A 25,313-nucleotide genomic window follows, 5' to 3' on the forward strand; every position below is an offset into this window, starting at 1 on the left:
CCCAATATGCCTACCGCTGCTGAAGCGAGAGAAACGAAGCAAGACAAGATCCCGCAACTGCAAAGGCATGGCTAACGGTGGGAGGGACGATAATTTGTACATCGCAACCTTGTGGTTGTATACTCTATTAATGTCACGTCTCCCAGAGAGATGGCATCGTTGGTTTTCATTTATGTTGTTTCCCACCCTTCCATGCAATCTGAAAGTTGACTCGATCTGCAACATTACCGCGTGTACTCGCGAAATATTTTGTCTTTCCACTCGTTAAATCAAGGCCGGCCAGTAGTCCTTGTTCCCATACTTTACGAGGCCTGGTTCTTCTTTTTCATCACCATTTTGCACATTCTGTGGCTCGTCTATTTACTTTCACTTTTGGTCTTTATCGTACTGGCACATAGCCACTCGATGCCATACCCGCTGATGGTTATCGTCCTCTGACCGGTTACAACAATGAAGCTGTCGTCCGCTCTCTTAGCCACTTCGCTTGGCTTGACGTTTGCCCATGACACCAGCGGTGGCCAGCATGTGCCAAAGATTCTGGGAGGCAGGAACTTTTTGTCCGAGCTAAAGTCTCTTCGTTCGGGACCTATGCACGCAGCTACCCCTTTGAGTGAGAGAGCGTCAACACTCAAGCAAAAAACTGGCCCGCGCAAGCGGGATGCGGACGATCAACAGTGCGGGCCCGGACTTGGGAGTTGTGCAGCTGGAAAGTGCTGCTCCTTTGAAGGGTTCGACTAACTCTCCTTGCTTCAAGCCGATGGGTATGAGTACTGACATCCCCCTGATAGATGGTGTGGAGTGGGTGAGGACTATTGCACTGCTCCCGATTGCCAAATAAACTATGGCCCAGGATGCGACGGGGTATGAATTGATCCCGCACAATATAAGCGCAAAGATTTCACTAACAGCCGGCATAGAACCAAAAGCCTTCCGGACCGGACACGTCAGGAGTTGCGAGGCCAAAAGTGGGCAAAGTCCTCTATGGTGGAGGGGGAATCTACGACTGTGTTATCGACGGAGGAATTGCGTTGACATTCGATGATGGGCCATACCTCTACACTAACGATCTACTCGACAAGTTGAAGGTTGGAACCCCCTCACTTGATCACGGAGGACAACGGCTGACGTTGGATACAGAGCTATGGAGCCAAGGCCACCTTTTTCATTACGGGTAACAATATCGGTAAAGGAATGATCAATGACCCAAGTACTCCCTATCCGGCGATTATCAGGGTAATAACTTATCCTCAAAGACTCTGTGGCCCACTCTTTACTGACTTCCTTGATAGAGAATGTATGCAGAGGGCCACCAGATTGCCAGCCATACTTGGTCTCACGAGAATGCCAGTCAGTTGACTAACACTCAAATGACGAACCAGATGGTGTGGAACGAGATTGCATTTAACTCCATCCTTGGTTTCTTTCCAACGTATATGAGGTACGTTCGAACGTATTCTCGACTATACTCTCACTTCTGACTCTCGACTACGTCTAGGCCCCCTTATTCGATCTGCGGGAAGAACTGCCAAAACGTCTTGTCAACACTCGGCTACCATGTCATTTACTTCGATCTTGACACTGAGGGCTATCTGCACGACGACGCGAGACAGATCCAAACTAGCAAGAACATCTGGGATAAGGCAATTAAGAATTCCAATCCGGCTTACGACAGCTTCCTTCAGATCGAACACGACATTCATGTACAGACGGTTTACAACTTGACTGACTACATCTTAACTTCACTTTTTTCCAAGGGATACAAGGCAGTAACAGTAGGAGAGTGTCTGGGCGACCCGGAAGAAAACTGGTACCGTACTGGACCAGTCGTTCCGTCGCTTAGCTCTACCTCGTCGTCGGTAAGAACTACTACATCAACCACCAGCATCAAGTCCTCGAGCACTTCCACCAGCATTCGTACCACAACGAGATCCACAGTCCTTGCAACTAGCACAAGCACAAGCACAAGCATTAGAACACGATCCACTGGCGTCCTTGTTCCACCAACTACGAGCACTTCCACTACTAGCACAAGCATTCGCACGAGATCTACCGTTCTAGTCATTCCAACCACGAGCACAATCACATCTAGCACTCGTTCTACAATAAGTAAGGCATTTCCCCCTACCTACCGGCCTCTTCCAGCCCTTCCCATCATCCATCTCTTGATACCGTGAGCTCTCGCTCGCCAAACCCAATTTTTTTTTTTGTTTCGAGGGGGAGGGGCCAGGTTTAGCAACTGTGGTATTACCCTTCCCTTCTTTCCCTTCTACCGTCCGTCTCTCATCAACCATCATATTGATGATCTCCTCCCAGCAAATTCAGCAAGAAGGACACACTTATAGCTAGGTGTATGGAAACTGCTGAGCTGACCAACTTGACTTCTTTTTCTGTTACATCAGTAACAAAACCAACAACAATAGCAACCACATCTGCGAACCCACCAACGGGCGGCGGCGGCTTAACCATCAGCATCAACGGCGAGTGTGGCCCCGAGTTTGGCCAGACGTGCTTAGGAAGCAGGTTTGGGGAGTGCTGCGGGTCGGCAGGGAGATGTGGCTCCGGGTTGTTGTACTGCTGGGCACAAGTTGGGTGCCAGGTTAGATATGGGAATTGTTTGATGGGTTCCGTTGAGGGGACGGGAGAAAAGGCTGAAGAGAGGTAATGGAGTGGTGGATGTTGGGTTGTCATTTAGGTGTCTTGAGGATGCAAATTAGGTTCCTTCACTTCCTCTTTAGTTTCAATGCCCAAGTATTTCGGTTATTGTTTGAACGAATAGGTGTCTCGGGTGAATAGCCGTCTTTTCTGACTTTTGGCATCAAGGAAAGAGAGATCTGAAACATCTTTCCTGCGGAAAGACAGAGACGCCATTACCATGGGAGAACTTTTCACCTGGCAAACGGACATGTTTTCACGGTAAGACAATTCATACGTTTCATACACGTCAGGATTCACAAGTGTCATCACCTTTCACCCAAAAAGAATATCAGGAACGAAGAAGAATTGTGTAGCGGCGTTTGACCCATTCGGGTTCTTAGGGACACCATCTTTTGTGGTGTCCCAGCCAGAAAAATCTTTTGATTTTGTTATTCAAGATGGTGTACGCCAGAGGCATAACAGAACGAATTGTAAATGACCAAGGTATTGGTATAGTGGTAGAGAGGACATAAAGGCAAGTTGGTATCGCCTGAATAGATCCCAATAAAAATAAAATAGGACAAATTTGACATCGTTGCTCCACTCCTCCACCGTGCCGCGCGCGCTCGCTCCAAGGAACGTGAGGTGCTTTTCTTTCCTTTTAGGGTAGGAAAAAGAAAAGAAAAGGGCCCGTTGAGCTCCCCTTGTTTGTTTCACCTCGTCACACTGGAGCAACGATGCTTTGCTTATAGCTTCTTCCTCAAAAAGGAAAAGAAAACTTAAGCGGAAGCAGCAGCGGCCTTGGCAGCGTCAGCAACCTCCTCAGCAGCGTTGAGCGCCTCACGCTCCTGCTCGAGCGCAACGCTCTCAAGAAGCTGGTTGATGACACCCTTCTTCTCGTCGGAGGCCTGGGCGCGGAGCTCAGCGACGGCATCGGCGATGCCAAGCTGCTCGTCGGTCCAGAGGGGAGCCACGGGCTCGGCTTCGGCCTCGCCGACGCCGATGAAGCCGCCCTCGGCGGCCCAGTCGCTGGTGCGCTTGATGCCGAGCTCGGTCCAAATGGAGTCGAGAGCGGCGACGAGGTGGTCACGGAACTGCTTGGTGTGGCCCGGGGTAGGGGTGATGCGCAGACGCTCCTGACCGACGGGAACGGTGGGGTAGTTGATGCTCTGGACGTAGATCTGGTGGTCGTTGAGGAGCTTGTCCGAGGCCTTCTTGGCCAGCTCGGCGTTGCCGACGAGGATGGGGATGATGTGGCTGGGGTTGGGGATGACGGGGATATCACGGTCCGCGAGAGCCTCCTTGACGGCGCGAGTGTGCAGCTGCTGGAGGCGGCGGTCACCGTCGTAGCTCATCTGGTATTCGATGGCGGCGCGGGCACCGGCCATGACGGCGGGCGGGAGGGTGGTGGTGAAGATGAAGCCGGGGGCGAGCGAGCGGATGGTGTCAACCAGCTTGGCGCTGCCGGCAATGTAGCCACCAACGCAGCCATAGGCCTTGCCGAGGGTGCCCGAGTAGATGTCGATGCGGTCGGCGATGGTTCCCTTGGTCTCGCCGCGCTGGTGGGCCTCCCAGTCGAGGTGCTCAGCGACACCAGCACCGTGTGGGCCGTACATGCCGACGGCGTGGACTTCATCGTTAAAGGTGATGGCACCGTACTTCTCCGCCAGGTCGCAGAACTTCTCAATGGGACCGATGGATCCGCACATGCTGTACACTGACTCGAAGGCGATGATCTTGGGAACATGTAGCGGCAGGGCAGCCAGCTTCTTCTCTAGATCCTCGACATCGTTGTGCTTGAAAATAATCTTCTTCGCGCCAGAGTGACGGATACCCTGGATCATGGAGGCGTGGTTAAGACTGTCGGAGAGAATCACACAGTCGGGGAGTTTGCTACCGAGGGTAGCCAGCGTCGCGTCGTTGGCGACGTAGCACGAGCTGAAAACAAGCGCAGCATCCGTGGCATGGAGCTTAGCCAGACTATTTTCGAGTTCGACAGCATGTTTGTTGTGACCCGAGATGTTTCTTGTACCACCAGCACCGGCGCCGTACTCATCGAGGGTGGTGTGCATGGCCTCAAGGACGTGCTTGTTGCGGCCCATGCCGAGGTAGTCGTTGGCGCACCAAACTGCGACCTTCTCCTCCTTGGTGGCCATGTGGGCACGGGGGAAGTCCTTGGCCAGGCGGTTGATGTTGTTGAAGTAGCGGTACGACTTGTCCTTGTGCTTCTTCTCCAGCTCGTTCTCGTAGAACTTCTCATAGTTAAACTTGGTGCCAAAGTTGCCCGAAACAGTGCAGGCAGCCGGCGACGGGTTCGCGGCGGTAGCGGTCGTAGGCTTCACGGGAGGATGGGGAGGAAGACCGGCTGCGAAGAAAAGAGCAAAGTCAACATACTGTAGCACGGCGAAACACAGGAACTGCGCGACTCACCCTTCTGGCCAGTGAAGACACCCTCGACAGCCTGCGCCTCACGGGGACGGCCGGTGTGCAACTTGGCCTTGTGAACGAAGGAAGCAGGAGCAGCGCTGGCGCGGCCTCCAGTGCGAGCAGACTGAACAGCCATGGCCTTGCCCATGACGGGGCAGCGGTGGGCGAGGACCTGCAGCTTGGAAATGGCGCCGCCGCAAGGAGAAGCGGCAGGGCGCGCGGCGGTAGTCATGGCGCGGAGGCTGGAAGCCGTGGCCTTCTTCATGAAGGGGCACACGGCCTTGGACTGGCGAAGAACGGAGTCCATGATGGGTGTGGTGTTTGGCGATGGCAACTGGTGTCGTCGTCTAGGAAGATCCGCAAAGCCGTTTGAGAATCAACTTTCGGGGATGTGCGTGGAGTGGAAAGGTTGGGGGAAAAAAAAAAGGGAAGAGAAGGAGGAAGGAGATGTTCTTCGGGAAAAAAGCTGAGGCAAAAAGATAGGTGGGCACAGCAGTCGACAACTTTCCATGGCTCGGCGAGCCTTTCGTCGTGGACCAGTACTGGAATTGACCAACCAGTCAGCTCCCAGGTGGCACTGTAAGCGGGGGTCTTGTTCGACGGTCCCTGCGGACGCATGTGGATCTGTCCGGCTCTTCTGGATGCCCTGGATGGATATCTGGCCGGACCGGATCAGCGAGTCCCGGATCGTTCGAGGTTTGTGCACTATGTACACTAGACTACATATTTTCATCTTGCTCTTTTTCGATCTTCATGACCCCAACCCAGAACTTGTCCTTTTTGGGTTCTGTTCTTCTTCTTCTTCTTCTTCTTCTTCTTCTGTGACTTTCAATGTGATTACTTACACATACCACCGCTTATTTTATAACCCGAACCCAGTGGCGTACTTGTTCTTCGAGTCCTCTTATTCTTTTGTAACATGCCATCCAACGTATGATTACGTACATAAGTAGGTACCAGCGCCTAAAAGTAGAACGACGTGTGTATGTACCGTTGCGGCTTTCCCTCTGCCTCCGGGAGTCGGGACTCGGAATCGTCTCGGCAATCGGATGCCACGGACTACGTTTTGGGTTTCAAATGCGATTCTTCACTAATAGCCTCATTCTGATTGGTTGGAACGTTTCTGCAGCGATGACCGGCCGGGCCCAGCTAGCCCAAAGGTGCTCCACGCGGAAGCGGGGTCCAGAATGACTCCGTAGTGTACAGTGCCGTACAGTAATGTACTTCGTACCTCTATACGTACCTTTGGCACCTCAACCGCCGTCCTGTGCGTCTCATTCAGTCGGTCAGTCATTGCCAACCACCTGTCTTCTTTTATGTACATCAAAGCTACCATTGCGATGCGGTTTGCACGTAATGAATTGATTTGATGTACTTTTGATCATCCATATCGTTCCGAATAAGCATGTGCCGTATGGGGTAATTGCCTTCAAGTCACTTTGTTCAACATTATTATCCGGGGACTGGCTTTGTGAACCATGTCTGGTTTCGGGATCGGCATACCATCTGTACGCAATATATACTAAAAGTAAGCCATGCATCTCCGTCTAGGTGTAGTCACTGAGGGTATCTCCTTCCTAAAAGCGCCATGTTGCCCTGTCCTCATGCCAACTGAATCATCGCCAAGTGAAATCAAAATCTACAAAATGCTCGCTCGTTTAGATGCCTCATGCACTTTATATAGAATGTTGGTAATCATAATCATACCATCCTCCTCATAACGCAATACCTGTCCAAGCATGAATCGTACCGACAGAGTCCTCAATCTGCTGATGTTTGCCTCCATCGTCCTTCTTCCAACCGCTGATAATATCCTTGCTGGTTGTTACCGGAACGCCAAAGCAATGACTGGAGGGGAATGGAAAAAAAAGACAGGGTATCTCAAGAGGGCGACAGAGAGCAGAACGGAAAATAGAGGGGTTATCGACTTTAGGAAAATGGGTAAACGATACTTTCAGTCGTCATCAATCACTAGGGGCATGTCGGCCGTGCCACCCGGTTGAAGCCTCCTCTTGTGCTTTTTCCTTTCCTCCTTTTTCTTCTTCTTCTTCTTCTTCCGTTCGATCTCTTCCGTTAACGTTCGGCTAGGAGTGGCCTTGGTGGTCGTGCTGGTGCTGCTGCTCCTTGCTATACCGTCTATAGCATCAGATTCCGCAAGAGGTGGTCGCATTTTTGTTTTCTCGGTTTTGACTGTCACGTCGGCCGTCGATTTCGGGGCGTGCTGTTAGGTTGTTTCATTTGTCAGTTATGTTGCTGGCTTCTTCTTCGGCTTCCACTTGATGCGGGGCGGAGTGTTGGTAGTGGTGGTGTGCCTACGCTGGCTTTGTGACGCGCCCACAACTCTTGCTTAAAGCAGTCGTCTGTCATGGTTTGAAACTCGGCGATCTTGGCCTTCATCTGAGCCATGCCCATAGCTACTACCTCATTAGGCGTGAGGTATCCTGCGAGCAAAGCCTCTCCAAACCTGGTACTTTCTGTGACCGCTTTGCACAAGCTTCGCAGTTTATCCATTCTAGGGAGCGTTCCTGCGGCCATATCCTGGCGATCACATTCCGAATTGATCTGCATAACCAGATCTTGCGGATGGACGGACATGTCATAACCGTCATCCCGAAGCTTTCTGTGCACTTCGCCAAGAGCTTCGAGAAGCTTTGGGGTAGTATCCTCCGGTTTCCTTGGTTTGGGGATGATTTCCGGCGCTTTGAGGGTAGCGGGCTTTCTTGGAGCTTCGGCCACCTTGTAGTGCGTATTGGTTCCGAGAATGGGATTCAATGCGGCCACTTGACCGTTAGCCGGGCTTGGTGACGACGCAACTGTTTGGCTCGCTATGGCAGTTGAAGCTACTCGTGGAATTGGTGCTCCCGCTTGGGTGCTTGCAGAAATGTTGTTCGCAGCAGAGAGGGGGATACTAGGAGCTGAGCCAGGTGTTGCTGGGTTATGTTTGTCTCTGAGGTGGAGTGGGACTAGAATTCGGATTAGCTGACGTTGCTGATTTGTGTTTTGTTGTGCGTGTTTGAGCAGCGCGGTCGGGGACTCACCGCCCGTAGATATTGGCGTACCAAGATTTGGTGGAAGAGATGGCAGCGCAAATCCCGAGCCTGTTGACATCTGCCGCTTGTACTCCTCAGGGTTGTTGATTCGAAGCTCTTCCAGCTCAATCTGCTTGTTCAACTCTCGGTGTTGCTCTGCAGTGAACTCATACACTTCCTCCCTTTCGAAAGTCTCGGTTGAATCGATTTCGCGGATGATACTGCTGCACTCGGCGGATGCAAGGACCTTATCCAAGACTTCTGGATCAAGGCCCTTCACAGCTGACAGATCCTTTTGCTCCAGGTTCTCAGGGGGTGTAATGAAGTACTCTCTCATCCTGGTTGAAGAGGGGATTGGCTTCTTCTTATCCACAACCCGCTCCGATAACTGCCTCTTGAAGATTGCCAGATTGTGAATGGCGGTCTCGTAGGTACCACCGACCTTAAGATGATAAACAAATACCTTCTTCTCTTGGCCAATCCGATATGCTCTACCGACAGCCTGCTGCTCTTCCGCGGGAGTGAAGCCAAAGTCAAAGAGGACTACGCGATTGGCCCCAGGAATGTTGAGACCGACACCACCAGCCCTGGTAGAAATCAGATAGACATCGAGTGAGTCAACTGCATTGAACTCCTTGACAGCAGCCTGGCGTTGACTGACCGGTGTCTTTCCATCTAATCTTTTGTAATTGATCTTCTTCTGCTTGAACAGATCCTGCAGAAAGTTCAAGGTTGGGATGCTTTGAGAAAAGACGAGTACCTTGTCGCCGATCTGTTTGCACTCCTTAAGGATTTGCAAGAGCACAGTGACTTTGGTAGAATGCACAATGTCGTCGATGCCCCTGATCGACACCTTGGCGAGAACATTCCTTAGCGTGTCCCGCGACAAATCCAGTGGTTCATCATTCTCATCACTGTCTGGGTCTTCATCGTTTGTTATGCGCTGTTTGCCCTTGGCCAGTGCTGGATTAGAACTTAAGCGTTCCTCCATCTTGCTTTTGAAGATTTTTGGATGCGCCAAGAGCAGCTTTAAAGAGGCGATGAGACCCCAAACGCAGGCGGTGCGATAAAGGTCATTTCCCTTGTTCCGCTGTGCAGTCTCCAGATATTCTCGGTAAGCATCTCGCTGGACCTTGGTCATTTGAATTGTGAGGATGAACTCCCTTTTCTGCGGAAGCTCGTCAACCAGGACTTGAATGTCCTTCCTGTTCACCTTCGGCGCGACAATGGCCTTGAGAATTTGCAGGCGTTCTCTGGCGAGCTTCTTTTGCGCGTCGGTGCTGTCGGCATGTAGACCCGCGCTGATGGGTTCGGCGTATTTTTGGTTAAACTCTCCCACATCACTCAGGTAGTTGGGAGCTACCCAGTTGATCATGGAATAGTAATCCATTACGTTCCTGGTCAGAGGTGATCCCGTCGTGGCAATACGGCTCATGGTGTGGAAGTCTTGGACTACGGCGTACAACTTGGAAGTCTTATTCTTGAACCGATGAGCCTCGTCGCAGATCACAATCGATGGAGAACTGTGTAGCAGTTCAGCCACGTTGTCTTCCTTTCCTGAGACTAGAGACCTGAACAATTCGTAGCCCATGACTAGTACGCCTCGAGACCGCGCCCATCCTTTGATGAGCAGAACCCGCTCGCTGGGTGGCACCGTCGCCGCATCGATCTTGGTGATATTCCCCAAGATGTCTTTTGGCGCCCATTTACAGATTTCGTCGATCCAATTTTCAACCAAACCAGAAGGGCAGAGAATCAAGGGTCTACCAACCCGAAGGTCCTTGGGGATCTGGGCAACTACCCGAGGGTCGTCGGATTGGGATGCCTCAGCAATGGCAACCAGCAAGGTGATAACTTGCATCGTCTTGCCTAAACCCATGGTGTGGGCAAGTAAGCACCCCTGGCGTGAGTTTGAATCAACCACGATCTGGTCCCACATGAAGCGGACACCGTCTATTTGATGGTCCTTAATTCTCCCTCCAATCTCCTCATGAACGTAGATCAAAGGAAGGTCGTCGGATTCTTTGGTTTCGTTGATGATGAGACGTGACTTGTCACTCGGTACTGATCCAGTTTCGGCAAGTTTAGCCCGCAATAGTTTACGGCGTTCGTCCATTTGTTTCAACAATGCCTTGGAATCGACTCGGAGCTTTTTGGCCTTTTCGTCATGTTTGGGTCGTCGGCCTTTCTTCGCAGATGACAGAGGGAACTGGGAGGACAGCTCCTCCAAGTCTGTATCCATATGCTCAGACTCGCTTGTGATATCCATAGGTATATCTTGAGTTGCCTCCGGGGATTCAGCGGAGGTCATCTCCATTGGAGTGGGTGACTTGGGCTCGGATCGAAAATAGCGAATGCAATTCTGCAAAAATTCGAAAAACTCTCCAAACCGCAAATATTCCCGGTTGAGCTTTTGGCAGGTAACGCAACGAAGGGTAGTCGATCTAATCTTGAGTCGTCCTTCGCTAAAGTCAGAATATGTGAGAAACAAAAGGGCCAGAATGAGGCTGATCGAGTCCGGGTCGACATCGATCCTAGAGATCCCGGTAGCGGCTCGGTCAATGAGTGGTTGGATATGCTCTTTCCATGTCTCTTTGTCTCCGCGATCTTGAATGGTGTCAAAAATTTCCGACTGTCGCAAAGGTGACCAGCTCCAGAGAGCGGCAATCACAAGACGTTCGCCGTCCCTGTGCTTTGCCCAGAACTGCGTTCCAAGTTTGCCGATGGTATCAACATCAGTGAGAGGAGGAAGATTGGCAAGCTGGTCCACGTCGGATGGTGAGGACAAGATTTCGATAGGTTCTGCTGGGATTGTATGAATTATGCGTTGAGGTGTTGTTGGTTCAACCTTATTCACTGCCCCTGTCTCGTCATCAACCGTAGAGGGTTGAGCAATGGTATTTTCTTCTTCTTCCGGTATGTGGTTTGTTTCTGTCGATGGGTTCAAGGGGCGGACAGGCGTGCTAGGTCGGGTAGATGGAATAGTTTCCTTTGGGTCAATGATCATGTGATCTACTGACGAAAGATCATCCTCGATAAACTGGTCTTCTTCTTCAGAATCGCTCGTTAAGAGTTCTTCGTCGCTTGCAAGTGTCTCTCTCTCTTTCTTGGGTTCCGGCTTTAGTCTGGGAAGCGTCGAAGGCTTGGGCGGCTCATGAGGGTTCTCGAGCAAGTTAAGAAGCCAAGTTTGGTATTTTCTGTCATAGACACTCTCCTCCAAAAACCCTTCAGCTTTGGCCTCGATTTTGTCCTCTTTGAACCATTTCTGATTCAAAAGCTCGTTTTTCATATTTCCAAGTCGGACTTCGAGGCTTCTGAGCTGGTTTTTCGCGAAGGTGATGAGGCTTAGACGGGTACGGTTTCGCCGGGCGTCTTGCCATATCTTCCAGGCCCGTCTTTCGAATTTGGGCTTCTTGATCGTTTCCCAACTGACTTCCAGTCTCTGGATAGCATCCTCTATGGCCTCCTCAGCCTGCACTTTACTGAGCCGTGGAGACCCGTGCATGCTTTGGTGAGCTTTCCGTTCTTGCTCCTCCTGTTCATACTCTCGGTATGTTTCTGAATCCACCGACATGCCGTCATCGTCCTCTCCAAAGTCCAAGACGACCTCCTCATCCTCATTCACAAAAGGGCTGCGTTTACGGAAGAATTTTCTCATCACCCGAGCCACTTGTAGGGCACGCGCTGGTGGTACCGCACCAGACCTGACCCAAGTGAACTCCTCACTAGCCTCCTTGTCGTCGCCGTCGTCATCAGACTCAAAGTTGTACGGGAGGCTTGCAATGTCCTCGGAGCGCAAGGCGGAAGACCCAAGATAACTGAATTTTGAATCCTCGACGTCCAAAAACCGATCAAAATTGGCATCGGAAAGAAAGGTGCTCGTTGGAAGGGTAGCTGAACGGAAAGAAGCTCCAGTCTGAGAGGCTCCAGTCTGAGAGGATGGAATATCGAGCAAAGGGTGGTAGAACATGTCACCTTCTGTGGGGATAAATGACCTCGCTTGAGCTGGGGCAACTGTCGATACAATGGTGGGAGCAATCCTCCTCTTTTTAAGAGGGCGCTCCGGGTCCCTGGAGGCCTCCTCGGTATCTTGCCGAAGGCCGTTGCCTAAACCGCGCTTCTCTGGTGATTCTGGTGACTGGTCAGGAATACCGGACATTTGAACATCCTGCGCTTGCTCTGCAGGGGCGGCGTGATGACAAATGACACCCTCCATCGGCGTCGGCGCGACGGCAGCAGAACCTGTCATGACAGAAGCGGTCTCAGAAGCGGGAGCGCTGACCACACCAGGAGTTGGCTCGGAAGCGGCATCATTGAGCATAACAGAGTTCGCTTCCACAGCTGTGTTGTTGACTATAGCAGGACTTGCATCCGTAGCTGCATTGCCGACTCCCGCAGGACTTGGCTCAGAGACCGGGCCATCGATCGCCGCGGCAGTTGGCTCTGGGATGGAATTATCGACAAGAGGAGGTGTCGGCTCAGAGGGATCCAGAGGATCCGGCTTGATGGCCGGAGTCGTACTCAGCAGACCTTTCGGAAGGTCGATATCCCTCTTTTGTCGATAGTAAAGAGTACTGGTCTCCCTAAACTGTTTGATGGCTTTTCCGATGGATAAATGGTGGGCAAGCTTTTTTATGCCTAGCATTTCCCAAAACGTGGGCCAACCGTATTCGTCTGGGTACATCAAGAGTGTCTCTCCATCGATGTCGAGTTCGCGCAGCTTAAATGCAAGGCGTTCAGGGTCGGGCAGCTTATGCGGAGCAGGCGCATCCCATGTACGCTCCGGGGTGCATAGCTCTTTGACCACCCGCTCGACATCCCAGTGGAACGGTTCATTTTCGTTGAGTTCGGCCATTGCGTAGGCGCTAAACGGGTTTCTGATGCTGCTAGAGGCGGTCATTAGTATCACACCAAGGATACCTATACGAGTAGAAAGGAGAGCATTACAAGTGTGAAAGCAATCTGTGTTGGATCAATGACTTGGATGTTCACTCCTTTGCTTTGGGGGTTGATAATTATGCTGCCGCTTGATGAAAAGCTGAGAAATTTGCAATTTAGTATCGTTAACTGAGTTGGCTCATGGCGATTTTGACGGTGGTCCTAATGTTGGCGTTTAGTAAGCGATTTCGTCCTTCGAAAGCGCGTATGGAGAGATATTCCTGGGTGTCTGCTCAAGGCGCTAAGATCCTGATCACTTCCGCGGAGGGGCAAGATGATGATGGGAATGATGATGATGAAGAAAAACAAAGGAAAAATTATATAAATATATATTGCGGGGAAATGCAGAAAGCTGTGACAAAACGAGCCGTGAAGGGTTCCTGACTGGAGGTGCCCTGAGCAAACTGAGGATTCGAGCGCTAAATCGAACTTTGAGACCGAGTTTGCAGTTTATTACATTGTAATAAGTGAGATGTTTTTGGTTGTGGCGGGGGAAGGGAGGGGGGGGGGGGGAATAGGTTCTGGATGAAACAGAAACTCAAACGGACGTCATTTGGCCCAGGAGGAAGACCTGCCGTTGGCGATGACATTGGGGGCCGTGATTAAAGGCGATGTTTGATACGATGTTCGATTGGGATAAAATGTGAAATTGCGACACGCAATAGCCGTTGCTGTTGACTGCCTGCTCGGTGTCGCGATCATTAAAAACAAGGTGAAGGTGGATCGGGGAAATGGACGGGGGTTAGGTTTCCTTGACCTAAACAATCAGAGGCGGATTGATGTGACCGCGATGAACATGTTCAAAATCAAACTTACCCGCCGGTGATGAGAGCATATGCTGATAATCCTCGTCTTACACAGTCGGATGCCTCGCCTTGAAGCAGCTTGCGCGCGGCTGATAGCATCGATGGCCGGATGCGTTATACAAAGTTGAAGTTGCGGTGATGTCTGGATAAAGTCTGGCCGACGGGTCTTGCCAGACGGGACGGGACGGCGGGGAACCTTGGAGTCTCCTCGCTCGGGCGGTCATCGTTGCTGAGGTTTCAGACACGCGGAACGCGAAGTCACGTTATCTGTTGGGCAATACTACACTACTAGTACATAGATGGCTGCACAATTTCAATAGTTTGGGTAACGATGGTGTACTACATACAGCAAAATGTTAATTACACACAGCACAATGTGAGCGGTTCGGACGTACTCATATGTAAGGCGAACTCACTCTTCGTCTTATCCTCGCATTTTCAAAGGGACAAGTTGCGCCTATCCATTTTCAAATATTCTAAGCAATATTCGAGTCAGCTGTTTCTGATGCTGAGGCCTAGAGGTAATATGGCGTAGGTAGGTAAGAAATCTGTATGGTGCCTGGTAAAATATAAGATACAATCTCATGTCGGAAATTCTCAGTGGTACCTGCCAAATCGGCATCTCCTGCACTGAATGAGGGGTACCGGTAGGTACGGTAGATAATGGGGTATTTGTGGCCGGTACGTTTGTAACAACCATCCCATGTCAAGAAAAGATACCTCTAGAAGCTTACAAATTCATCTTGACGGATAGAACTGGGTTGAAGACATAATCAATACGTTCCATCTCAAAGGATCACATTTATTTAGCCAGTCGGCCAAAGTGTTAAGAGAACAAACAACTTCACGCCGCATGTTGCTGCGTCTCTCGACACTGAACCCGCAGTTCCGTGACATTTGACAGTGACAGCGCCCCACCATTCTATAGTATACTTCCACTTGAGACTCGCTTTAGCACCGGTCCTCACCTCTGCAGACGGCTTCATCCATCATCCATCCCATTTCACTGCAGCATCCTTTGCATTTCAGCTGGTGTAAACTCGCAGAAAAAGTAAGTCTTGACATGCTCAACTTCGTGGACGCACTGAAGCTGTCGAGCTTCATGAGCAACCCTTAGCTCAACACACAAAGGGTCGAGGAAGTTGTTTTTCACAACCTCCCTCGAAAATGATGCCATTCACTCTAGTTGCTTCACTCATTAGTGACCCCTCAATTTATCTACACCAAGCATTTCAACTAACAACATCCCAGAATATTAAAAACAAGAGCCACAATGTCTTCCATTACTCAGGGTTCATACCCTCCCGTTCTCCAAGATGCCGAAAAGGAACGACTTGTGCAAGTCGTCAAGGACTGGACTGTAGCCCACGGCCTCACTGTTCGCCCACCACCTGCCATCGCCGGTAACGACACCGAAGGCATCCTCGCCACAAGTGCGCCCGTTACCCTCTTTCCCAGCCCCTTCCCCAAGAGCTGCTTTGAGGAGGCAAAGGCTATTCAGACTACATACAACGAGCTTTATGCTCTTATTAGCCAGGATGAGGAGTTCCTCACAGAGATGGTCAAGGAGTACGTTTCATCGACAGTAGAGGATTTTCATTTTCACTGACAAGCCTCAAGGGTTGCTGGCGGCGACGAGTTCATTGCCAACTTATGGAACGTCCACCTCCGTGTGAAGAAGGAAGGCTATGTCCAAGTAAGCAGCTACAACATCATAGGACCCTCAACCTTTGAATCAAGTTCATGCTAATCACCCACCATCGACAGAACCTCGCTTTAGGTCTCTTCCGCTCCGACTACATGGTGCACCAAGATGACGCCTCCCTGCAAATCAAGCAAGTTGAATTCAACACCATCGCCTCCTCCTTTGGTGGCCTGTCCACTCAGACCTCCCTCCTGCACAAACACCTCGCCCAGCATGAGTACCCTCTCCTCTCCTCTTCCTCCTCCGCCTCGAACCTCGACCTTCCATCCAACGACTCCGCCGCCGGTCTCGCCGCCGGTCTCCGCGCCGCCTTCGACGCTTACGGCTCTTCCACTCTCGGCCATCCCACGTGCGTCCTCTTCCTCACCCAGTCCGGTGAGCGCAACGTCTTTGACCAGCGACACCTCGAATACGCCCTCTCCTCATCCGGCCCTAACAAAGTCCCCGTCTTCCGCCTCCCTTTCTCCGACATCCTCACCCACACCACCCTCGCCTCTACCCCCACCCGCCAGCTCCTCTACACTCTCCCCAGTAACCCTTCCCTGGTCTTCGAAGTAGCCGTCGTCTACCTCCGTGCCGGTTACGGCCCCGGTGACTACCCTTCCCAAGAAGCGTGGGAGGCGCGCTACCAGATCGAGCGGTCCAACGCCGTTTGCTGTCCTACCGTTCTCACGCAGCTGGCGGGCATGAAGAAAGTGCAGCAAGTCCTGGCCACCCCGGAGGAAAGCAACACCAACTCGGTTCCCTCCGCGCTGGCCAAATTCATGCCTCCCACCTCGGAAAAGACCCAGCGCCTCCTCAAGACCTTTACAAATATCTACCCTCTCGATACCTCTTCTTCCGGCCTGCACGCCCGCTCCCTTGCCACTTCCCCCACTCAATGCCAGAAATACGTGATGAAGCCGCAGCGCGAGGGCGGAGGCAACAACTTCTACCGGTCGGCGATCCCGGAGCAACTGGCCAAAATCCCCGAGGAGCACTGGAACTCGTTTATTCTCATGGAGATCATCGAGCCGCCTGCGCTGGCGAACAGTATTCTCAGGAACGGCAAGGTAGAAGTGGGGGGCGTCATTTGCGAATTGGGTGTCTATGGTACTTGTCTGTGGGATCAAAGCAGTGGGGAAATCAAGTTCAATGAGGAGGCCGGATATTTGTTGAGGACGAAGGGGGACAAGAGTGAGGAGGGAGGCGTGGCAGCGGGTTATGGGTGTATGGATAGTGTTACTCTTGTCTAAGTTGAGGGTTGAGGAAGAAAAGGGCTGTCTGCTTGGATATAAAGTGGCGATGGGTGGTGATGACGTACAAATAGATGGATAACTAGAGAAATAGAGGCAAGTCATCGAAGCACGTATATAGGTGTCTGTATCTAGAGTTCTTTACCAGCACCAAGTATCCCACCAAGGTCGTAATAATACGATCCTGCCTCGCTTCTCTTCCGCAAATTACCGCCTCTCCTTTTTGTTCTTTCTCCTCACCCTGTGTCCTACCTCCTCCCCTGTGCCACCTGCTCCGGCCACCCCCCAACAGCATCCTCCACCTCCTCCAGGAAACTCTGCGCATTATGCACCGTGGTACCGCCCAACACCACCCTAACCCCCGGCACACTCGCATTAATCTCCGCCACCATCTTTGCCTCCTCGTAGGTCGCTCCCCCAATGATAAACACAATAATATCCTGTGGCTTATCCCTCGTCGAACCCCCGCCATCCACAAACGGGTACTGCTGCTCCCTCAGCTTGCCCTTGACCAGGCTCTGCAGTGTTGTCTCCAGTAAGGGCGAATGCTGCGTGTACACGTTCTCGACGCCCTTGAGTACCTTGAACCGGTTGCCGGCGCCGCCGAAGATACCCGTAGACTCGAAAATGTCCGCGATGCCGCCTACGCCACCACCAGAGCCACCGGTGGTCGCGTGCAGGGAGGAGTGGTAGGCCAGAAGCTTGGCGACGCGGTCGGTGCGACGGGTGGGAACGCCGCCGGCAGCGGAGAGGAGGTCAACGAGCATGGGCAGTTGACTCGAGGGTGATTTGGAGTAGCGGAGGGCGTAGAGGGCGACGAGAATTACTTTGTTGTCGGGGGTTACGGTGGGGGATTGGATTAGTCTTGGGATGTTCTGTGAGGTTGGATGGGGATTAGTATACGGCCATGGGAGGATAGCAGGTTGATTTCAGCTTTACCTTGAGATCGGCAGCATGGTTATCGTTGCAAGCTAAACTCTGCTCAACCTCGCTAACTTCAAGTAGGCTCTGGGCACCAACTCTTCTGCTTAGCTCGGAGACCAAGGTTACGTGTTTGCTGACGTTTCCGGAGAGCTTCCTGAACTCGGGATACTCTTCGATGAACCGCTTCATGTCGGAGATGGACTCGATGTTGGCGTTATTCTGGGTCTTGGACTGATACTGTGACACGTATTCCTTGATGTTGCCGCCTAGGTCACCGAAGTTGAGGTACATGTTCTTCTGGAAGAAAGGATCTTGATCCTGTGAGAGGACAATCTCCTTCAGCTCGGCACGGATTTCGGGGACATCACTGAGATCGACTCGCCCATTGTGAATGCCAAGCAGATGATGTACCATGGCCTGGTATGTCCATTGTGTGAGAAGCGGTGTGATGGGGTCCTCTCGCCTGTCCAGTATCAAGAGAATGGGTGGTGTGTCGACCTTGCGAAAGTCGAATAGCTGGTCCTCCTGGGTCATGCAGTATCGAACTTCGGATGCGAGCTTCTTAGCCAGAGGGCTGCTCTTCTGGTACCTGATCAAAGGTTTCTTCTTGAGAGATAACAAAACCGAAATAACCCCTTCGGTACACCGTTGCAAGGAATCGGTATTCCAGGTATCGGGATTGCCGCTCCATATCCGATTCATAGGTAGGGACATGTTGAGCGAGAACAGGTCGGTGTTGATGACAACATAATCCATGAAGTATTCCTGCACCACCTTGACAACCTCGTGATCGTCGGCTTCTGCTAGCCGTTCAAGCGCCGACTTTTTGACAATGTTGCTGAAGTAAAGGTGATATTCTCCGTATTTGGGGTCTCGTAGCTCGTCAATCAACAGGCCGATGGTGTCGGGATGTGGCCTGACGAAGCAGAGACAGCGCATGTGTCTCATCTTCTCCCGTTTAGCATTGTCCAACCGATCGGTAAGGTAGACTTCATGGTTGAGAAGGGTTGATACAGTGACGGCAGCTGAGATACAGGGAACGGTGTCTTTGTCCAGCAAGAGCATCTTCATCTTGGCTGATGGAGCAGCGGCAGTTCCGGCGTTTTCACCGACCGTCACCATCTTGGTCACATAACCGGATGCTGCCTGTATCAGATCCATCTTGGGCGAGTAAATGCTGTGATTTTAGGTTCCAATTTTGAGTTATTAGGCGTCACGTCCTGCGCTTTTACAAGTCCTCTCCTAGTCCCGAACTCCTGAGCCGGCCAATGACTTATGGGGCTCTAGCGGATTGGCACCTTATGTTGTTTTGATCCAAGCCCGAAGTGTCTTCGAACTTAGGGCCGAGCACGTGAAGAAAATCAGTGAGGAATTATTAGCAGTTAAAGATAAGATGGTGCTCAATGGAAGCTTTGTTGTTTGGATGACAAGAAGGTCGAGCTGTTGTCAAGCTCAGGGTTGATGGAGGGGGGAACCGGGGGAGGTGAGGCACGGGAGGGTTACATGTGCAAGTCGCGATGCCTGGGGGCTGCGGCTGCAGTGCATCTTCCACAGGTACCTTGATGTACCTACCTAGGTACCTCTAACCCTGGCCTGTGCGATGGACGTCACCAAAGGTGTCGATAAGATAAGGATCACTAGTAAATGATTGGAACCTTGCTGGTTCCATTCCATCTTTTTGGAAATGCAGACGCAGCCAAAGCTGCTCTCCGAACACCTATCGAACGGACAGATGCTTTCTTCCCCTCGATAACCCCAAGAAGATGGCCGACGTTTGCCCATCAAGGTCGGAGCCTACGTAAGTCCAAATCATTCAAATCAACAACTATCCCCCTCGCGCCCGACTCTCACAACCAACTGACTGACGAACAACCACGTCTAACAGCCTGTCGTTTACGCAGGGTCTCATCCTCGGCCAGCTCTCGGTGGTGCTCTTGCTCGCCGCCTTCATCAAGTTCTTCATCTTTGGTGATCCTCCCTCGCCCGAAGTCGTCGCCTCCATCCGCGCCACCGACCGAAGATCGCGAACGTTGGCACACAAGAAATCAATCCTCAGCCTTCGAGAAACCAACGCGCTCCAGCTGGTGCAGAACCCAGCTCTAAACAAGAAGCATGTTCTGCGCCCTGGTCCTCCCACCTTGACCATCGGGTCTATTCTTAGCAAAACATATTACAAGGTCGACAGCCATCAACCAGAAAGTCTCGACTGGTTCAACGTGCTGATCGCCCAAACCATCGCCCAATTCCGCAGTGATGCCCAACACGACGATGCGATTCTCTCCTCTCTGAGCAAGGCGCTCAACGGCACCGCCCGACCCGACTTCCTCGACGAGATCAAGGTTACAGAACTTAGCCTGGGCGAAGACTTCCCCATCTTCAGCAACTGCCGCATCATTCCGGTGGACGAAGATGGCCTTAGCTTTGGAACCGGCAAGGCCTTCGACGCCAACATGGCCACGAGAGAAGGCGCGCGTCTCCAAGCCAGAATGGACGTTGATCTTAGTGATATGATCACCCTGGCGGTAGAGACAAAGTTGTTGCTCAACTATCCCAAGAGGCTCAGCGCCGTTCTCCCTGTGGCCCTGGCTGTTTCAGTTGTTAGGTTCAGCGGTACACTGTCCATTTCGTTCATTCCCAGCAACCCGTCCAACAATGAACCCGCGAAGATGATCTTTACCTTTCTCGATGACTATCGCCTGGACTTTTCTATCCGCAGTCTTTTGGGGAGTCGTTCAAGACTGCAGGATGTCCCCAAGATTGCACAGCTCGTCGAATCACGTCTCCATCGGTGGTTTGATGAGCGCTGTGTGGAGCCCAGGTTCCAGGAGATTGCTCTGCCTAACATGTGGCCTCGCAAGAAGAATACTCGTGGCGGCGATGAGACCATCTCAGATGTGGAAAGGTCTATGAGCAAGGCCAAGGGAGTCGATATTGCTAAGGACGTAAGAGAGGAGGCCCGGAAAGAGATTGAGGCTGAAGCGCATGGGGGAGCCGATAGAGTGCCAGACTCGCTAAGATACAGGCATCGCCCGAGGGCAGACGAGGAGTTTCCCGGAGCCGGGTCAATGCCTGGTTCTATGCCCGGTTCTATGCCCTGAATGAGCATACCGTTTCCGAACGGGCTAAGGAACACGAGATTGAAGAGTGGTTCTCACTTAACTGCCCTTGGTTTGTTTTGGGATCTTACAGCCCGCCATGGGACTGTCGGTAGCGCGAACAGGCACTTATGTCCTCGAACGCTATGACAACAACCCCGAGGACACTCCGAGAGAGAAATCATTCGCCTTAGATGGTGTCATCATATACTTCGAATACGGCCACAAGCTGGATCTTAATAATTTCCAGAAGATGTGAAAGCAGAACCTCGAAAACGCTGTCACGTTGACGAAATTCCGTGGCAGAGGAGTTGCTGCCGCTAAATCGCAACTGCTTAGGCGGTCACCATTGCAGATTGCAGATGCTATCCCACGTACATATGTAGTACTATTGTATCAGTGCCGCATCGTTTTAGATGATGTAGCGATCAAAAGAGAAGAGCGTCGAAGGGCTGTCACCAGTGTCTACATGGGCCACGGCACCATGAGTACCTCTACGGCCTACCTACCATGTGAATGTAACGAAACAACCCTAACCCTGCCCATGGAAATGATTCTGAACCAGGGAGTGTGGGTTGCATTCATCACAACAGCAACGTAGCTGTGTGAGGCAGTTGATATGGACAGAAGGTCTTCTGTTCCATCTCATTGAACGATATGTTCCCATGGTAGACCACTATCATCAAGACTATGAGACCACCCAGACTGGGAGCCAAACATATCTAGCGTAAAGCTTTATACACTCCAGGTGACGGATCTGGGATCATGCCCAACCGATTTCACATGGCGGCAGGCTTCAGTTGTTACAAAGAGGTGGGGCTCGTGCACGAACTTTTGCGCTCAACATCCGGTGATGTCACAACAAATTGGTGAGCAATCCCAAGCGATGGAAGCCACCAAGTACCGGCAGTTCGACTCGCTCTGAAGCAATCTTCAGACGAAAACGAAACTACGAAAATAGACAGTGTGATTATGTATCCAATTGTTCCTGGCCCTTTTCGGCTCTACTTCTTGATCACTTTTTTGATTAAATTTTGGTCGCTAAGCATACCTAGCCGGTCCTTTGCATATTTGTTAACGTGTACTTCCTTGACCGATGCAAAACTATAAAATTCGCTACTGGACGCCAGTTCATCGTTCCCTGCACGCCATCTTGCAACCTGCAATCCGCACCGACTGGCGTTGATTCGCATTCCCGCGGACGTGAGAAGGCCGACCTACATTCAACGTTGCCCACCTCCGACTGGCGTGCAATGAAGTAGCGCCCAGGCAGAAGCAGAAGCGTCGAATTATTGCACAATCTCCTGTCCTATTCACACGCCGACGCGCGATCTGAGCCATCATACATTTTCAGCATGATACCTTTTATACATACTCGTACGGCCGCATTGCTCCTCGGATCATGCCTTCGACTTGTTGCTAACACTGACTTCTTTGCCAGCCTTTGCCTACTTGGGCAGCAAGATCGGGACCAGCCCGGATGAGCGTAAGCGGCTTGTGACCTTGCAACATGGCTCTGACTGTTGCTAACCCCGTCCTCCAAACAGTCAAGCTCATCTTTTCCTTCTTTTTGTCCTACCCACTTGCTGGCCTACTGAAGAGGATACCGGATAACCGACCTCATCTCAAAAACTTCTTTTGTCTAAGGTGTGTCAGTACTCGAGGTCAAGCACGATGATTTAGAGCTATATATACCACAAGACGGAACCAGATCTAACGTGCCTTCCTTCGCAGCATTGGCGTCTTTTACCTCGTCGGCCTCTTCGACCTATGGGTCGGCCTCCGAACCGTCCTAATCTCCTCCATTGGCGTGTACTCGATCGCAAAGTTCCTCCGGGGCTCCCCTTACATGCCATGGATCGGCTTCGTCTTCCTCATGGGCCATATGAGCATCAACCACATTATGCGCCAACGCCTCAATGACCCGAGCACAATCGATATCACAGGAGCGCAGATGGTGCTCGTCATGAAGCTCAGCGCTTTCTGCTGGAATGTGGCCGACGGTGTTCTTCCTGAAGATCACCTCTCCGACTTTCAGAAGGACAGACGGCTCAAGGAGTTGCCGTCCCTGTTGGACTACTTTGGATATGTTTTCTTCTTCCCCAGTCTCATGATTGGACCCGCCTTTGACTTCGCCGAGTACCGCCGATGGCTCGACACCACCATGTTCGACATTCCCAAGTCTGTCGATCCTGCCAAGAAGCCTCCCACCAGACGCAAGCGCAAGATCCCCCGCAGCGGTACTCCAGCCATGATCAAGCTCGTTACCGGTTTCTCCTGGCTCCTGCTCTTCATCTGGCTCTCTACCTGGTTCTCGCCCGAGTCTCTCCTTGGAGACAGCTTCGTGAGCCACAACTTCCTCGTCCGCCTTCTCTTCCTGCACATGGTTGGTATCACGGCGCGCGCCAAGTACTATGGTGTCTGGATGATGACGGAAGGCGCATGCATTCTTAGCGGCTTGGGCTTCAACGGCGTTGATCCTGCCACGGGCAAGGTGTCTTGGGATAGGCTCCAGAACATCCGTCCGATGGGCATGGAGACTGCGCAAAACACCAAGGCGTACCTCGATAACTGGAACATCAACACCAGCAAGTGGCTGCGCAACTACGTCTACCTGCGTGTCACTCCCCGTGGCAAGAAACCTGGTTTTGGCGCCACTTTGGCTACATTCACCACCAGCGCTTTCTGGCACGGGTTCTATCCTGGCTACTACCTGTCCTTTGTCCTGGCGAGCTTCATCCAGGCTGCTGCGAAGAGTATGTCCCCCCATCCCCTATCGATACATGTTTTGTTTGGAATTCCTGACTAACCGCTTTTTTTTTTGGTCTGCAGACGTCCGCCGCAACATTCGCCCCTTCTTCCTCGATCCCAAGACCCAAGCGCCCCTTCCCTCCAAAAAGTGGTACGATCTCGCCTCCTGGCTCACCACCCAACTCACCTTCAACTTTGCCGTTTGCCCCTTTTTGGTACTCGGCTTCCACGAATCCATCACCGCCTGGTCGCGCGTCTACTTCTACGCCATCATCCACACCGCCGTTGCCCTGGCCTTCTTCTCCAGCCCAGGAAAGAAGTGGCTGCGCAAGACTCTGGAGAAGAGGAACGCCAAGGCAGGCGTTGTCGCCCCTGCTTATTCTTCTTCTTCTTCTTCTAGTGGACGCGGCCGTGGCCGCAGCAGCATCAGTGACGAGAAGACAAGCAGTACTACCGCGCAGTGTGCCATGGAGACCATGGCTTTGCTTGGCGAGAACCTGAACCGGCCGTCCAGCAGGGCGGAGAGCACGGATAGCCAGTCGAGGAGCCCGATGCTGGGTATCAGTGGTGATCCTCAGGGGGAGCTAGATGAGGCGCTGGAGGAGTTCAAGAAGGAGATGGAGAGCAGAGTTGGTGGTGGCGCGTTTAGTGCGACGGGCTTAAGGGATTCGTTGAGGGGGGAGGCTAGGAAGAGAGCCGTGTGATTGATTGATTGATAGATCAAGATGGTGGGTAAGAAGTGGCATTTGTATCGGAAAGGGGGATGCTATAGAAGGTGGGATCTAGTGAGACACATTTCCCGGAGGGGTTGATGTTCAGGGGATACTGCGTTTGGAGTCTGGGGAGTTGACGCGAGAGCAAAACGAACTTTTTTTTGCACTGCATCGCGTCAGGAGTAAGAGGAAGCGAAGCCTCTGTTGCTTGCATCATGATGTTTTCCCTATAATTCCGGTACAAAGATATTTCCATGTCAATAGCATATAATCTACCATCCATGTACTCTCCCCGTTTTCTTTCTGGTGGTGACCGAAGTCCAACCATGGTATTCACTGTAATCATTCAGTACGGAATCTGCGCTTTACCTATGCCCCTCATAATTTCATTCTACCGTTTCTGGATATCATCCAATCAGAAGGCAAGATGGCCGAGCGGTCTAAGGCGCCACGTTAAGGTTAACCCTTAATCTGAGTTAAATCTCATATCCGTGGTCCGAAAGGGCGTGGGTTCGAATCCCACTCTTGTCATACATTCTCTTTTTTTCTTGTCTCTAGTTTTGCCATCCTTGTATGCGGAGCATTCTGTTATTTTCCTTTTTGGTTCTCTGTAGGGGGTTTTGTGCTTCTCTTTGTACTTACTTTTTTTTGGTTTGTTGATGCCTGGAAGAGGGAGATTTGACGTGGTGGGTTGGGTCTCATGGGTATATCCAGTTAGTAGTATAGATTTCGTTGTCAACAGGTTCATGCTTGACTTTGAGTGTGAGTTGTAGCTATGTAAGATTTTTGCTAGGAGCCGAAATCATTCTTTCCATTGGCTGGATAGAACGATGTGAGTCTACAGAAAGACTTTCAAATAGCACCTTATAACATGGCGGTAGACGAAAGAAGTTTGCATCATGTAAAGGTAACTTTTTTTGCATTGAGGTGGCGGTGATGGGTAAGTGTAAAATGTACCCAGCTCATCCTATCCATCCAACTCGTAAACGTACAACGTAACCAACAAACACCATGGGTATCTATCCCTTCTTCATCCTGCAACTTTTGCCTGCGTAA

General features: G+C 51.6%; 7 protein-coding genes across 7 annotated transcripts; 4 read left to right on the forward strand and 3 right to left on the reverse strand.

The window, feature by feature from the left end:
• Window positions 1–450: 450 nt before the first annotated feature.
• On the forward strand, window positions 451–2,756 carry NEUTE1DRAFT_81274 (uncharacterized protein; the record flags this gene model as incomplete). Its single annotated transcript, XM_009852391.1, has 7 exons — window positions 451–728; window positions 789–861; window positions 918–1,085; window positions 1,138–1,233; window positions 1,290–1,438; window positions 1,496–1,852; window positions 2,470–2,756. 7 exons carry the CDS (start codon window positions 451–453, stop codon window positions 2,660–2,662), a joined length of 1,314 nt encoding a protein of 437 aa, XP_009850693.1.
• A 245-nt stretch (window positions 2,757–3,001) lies between these two features.
• On the reverse strand, window positions 3,002–5,392 carry NEUTE1DRAFT_146158 (mitochondrial 5-aminolevulinate synthase; the record flags this gene model as incomplete). The annotated part of the gene is made up of 2 exons (XM_009852392.1): window positions 3,002–4,999; window positions 5,065–5,392. The coding sequence occupies 2 exons, from the start codon at window positions 5,366–5,368 to the stop codon at window positions 3,414–3,416; spliced, it is 1,890 nt and encodes a 629-aa protein (XP_009850694.1).
• Window positions 5,393–7,395: 2,003 nt separating this feature from the next.
• On the reverse strand, window positions 7,396–12,945 carry NEUTE1DRAFT_62600 (uncharacterized protein; the record flags this gene model as incomplete). The annotated part of the gene is made up of 8 exons (XM_009852393.1): window positions 7,396–8,008; window positions 8,096–9,014; window positions 9,066–9,321; window positions 9,484–10,680; window positions 10,825–11,241; window positions 11,395–11,968; window positions 12,059–12,228; window positions 12,415–12,945. Coding segments are annotated over 8 exons (4,677 nt in total), but the record flags the coding sequence as incomplete, so codon positions are not given.
• A 2,162-nt stretch (window positions 12,946–15,107) lies between these two features.
• NEUTE1DRAFT_81283 (uncharacterized protein) lies at window positions 15,108–16,859 on the forward strand (the record flags this gene model as incomplete). Its single annotated transcript, XM_009852394.1, has 3 exons — window positions 15,108–15,403; window positions 15,455–15,530; window positions 15,602–16,859. 3 exons carry the CDS (start codon window positions 15,108–15,110, stop codon window positions 16,772–16,774), a joined length of 1,545 nt encoding a protein of 514 aa, XP_009850696.1.
• A 13-nt stretch (window positions 16,860–16,872) lies between these two features.
• Window positions 16,873–19,077, reverse strand: NEUTE1DRAFT_62605 (vacuolar protein sorting-associated protein 45; the record flags this gene model as incomplete). Its single annotated transcript, XM_009852395.1, has 2 exons — window positions 16,873–17,649; window positions 17,714–19,077. The coding sequence occupies 2 exons, from the start codon at window positions 18,857–18,859 to the stop codon at window positions 17,023–17,025; spliced, it is 1,773 nt and encodes a 590-aa protein (XP_009850697.1).
• A 384-nt stretch (window positions 19,078–19,461) lies between these two features.
• Window positions 19,462–20,796, forward strand: NEUTE1DRAFT_81288 (uncharacterized protein; the record flags this gene model as incomplete). Its single annotated transcript, XM_009852396.1, has 2 exons — window positions 19,462–19,496; window positions 19,584–20,796. 2 exons carry the CDS (start codon window positions 19,462–19,464, stop codon window positions 20,794–20,796), a joined length of 1,248 nt encoding a protein of 415 aa, XP_009850698.1.
• A 1,507-nt stretch (window positions 20,797–22,303) lies between these two features.
• Window positions 22,304–24,248, forward strand: NEUTE1DRAFT_100500 (uncharacterized protein; the record flags this gene model as incomplete). Its single annotated transcript, XM_009852397.1, has 3 exons — window positions 22,304–22,440; window positions 22,528–23,549; window positions 23,626–24,248. 3 exons carry the CDS (start codon window positions 22,304–22,306, stop codon window positions 24,246–24,248), a joined length of 1,782 nt encoding a protein of 593 aa, XP_009850699.1.
• Between the last annotated feature and the right edge of the window lie 1,065 nt (window positions 24,249–25,313).

The sequence above is a fragment of the Neurospora tetrasperma genome (assembly GCF_000213175.1).
Source record: "Neurospora tetrasperma FGSC 2508 unplaced genomic scaffold NEUTE1scaffold_3, whole genome shotgun sequence".
Taxonomy (NCBI): Eukaryota; Fungi; Ascomycota; class Sordariomycetes; order Sordariales; family Sordariaceae; genus Neurospora; species Neurospora tetrasperma.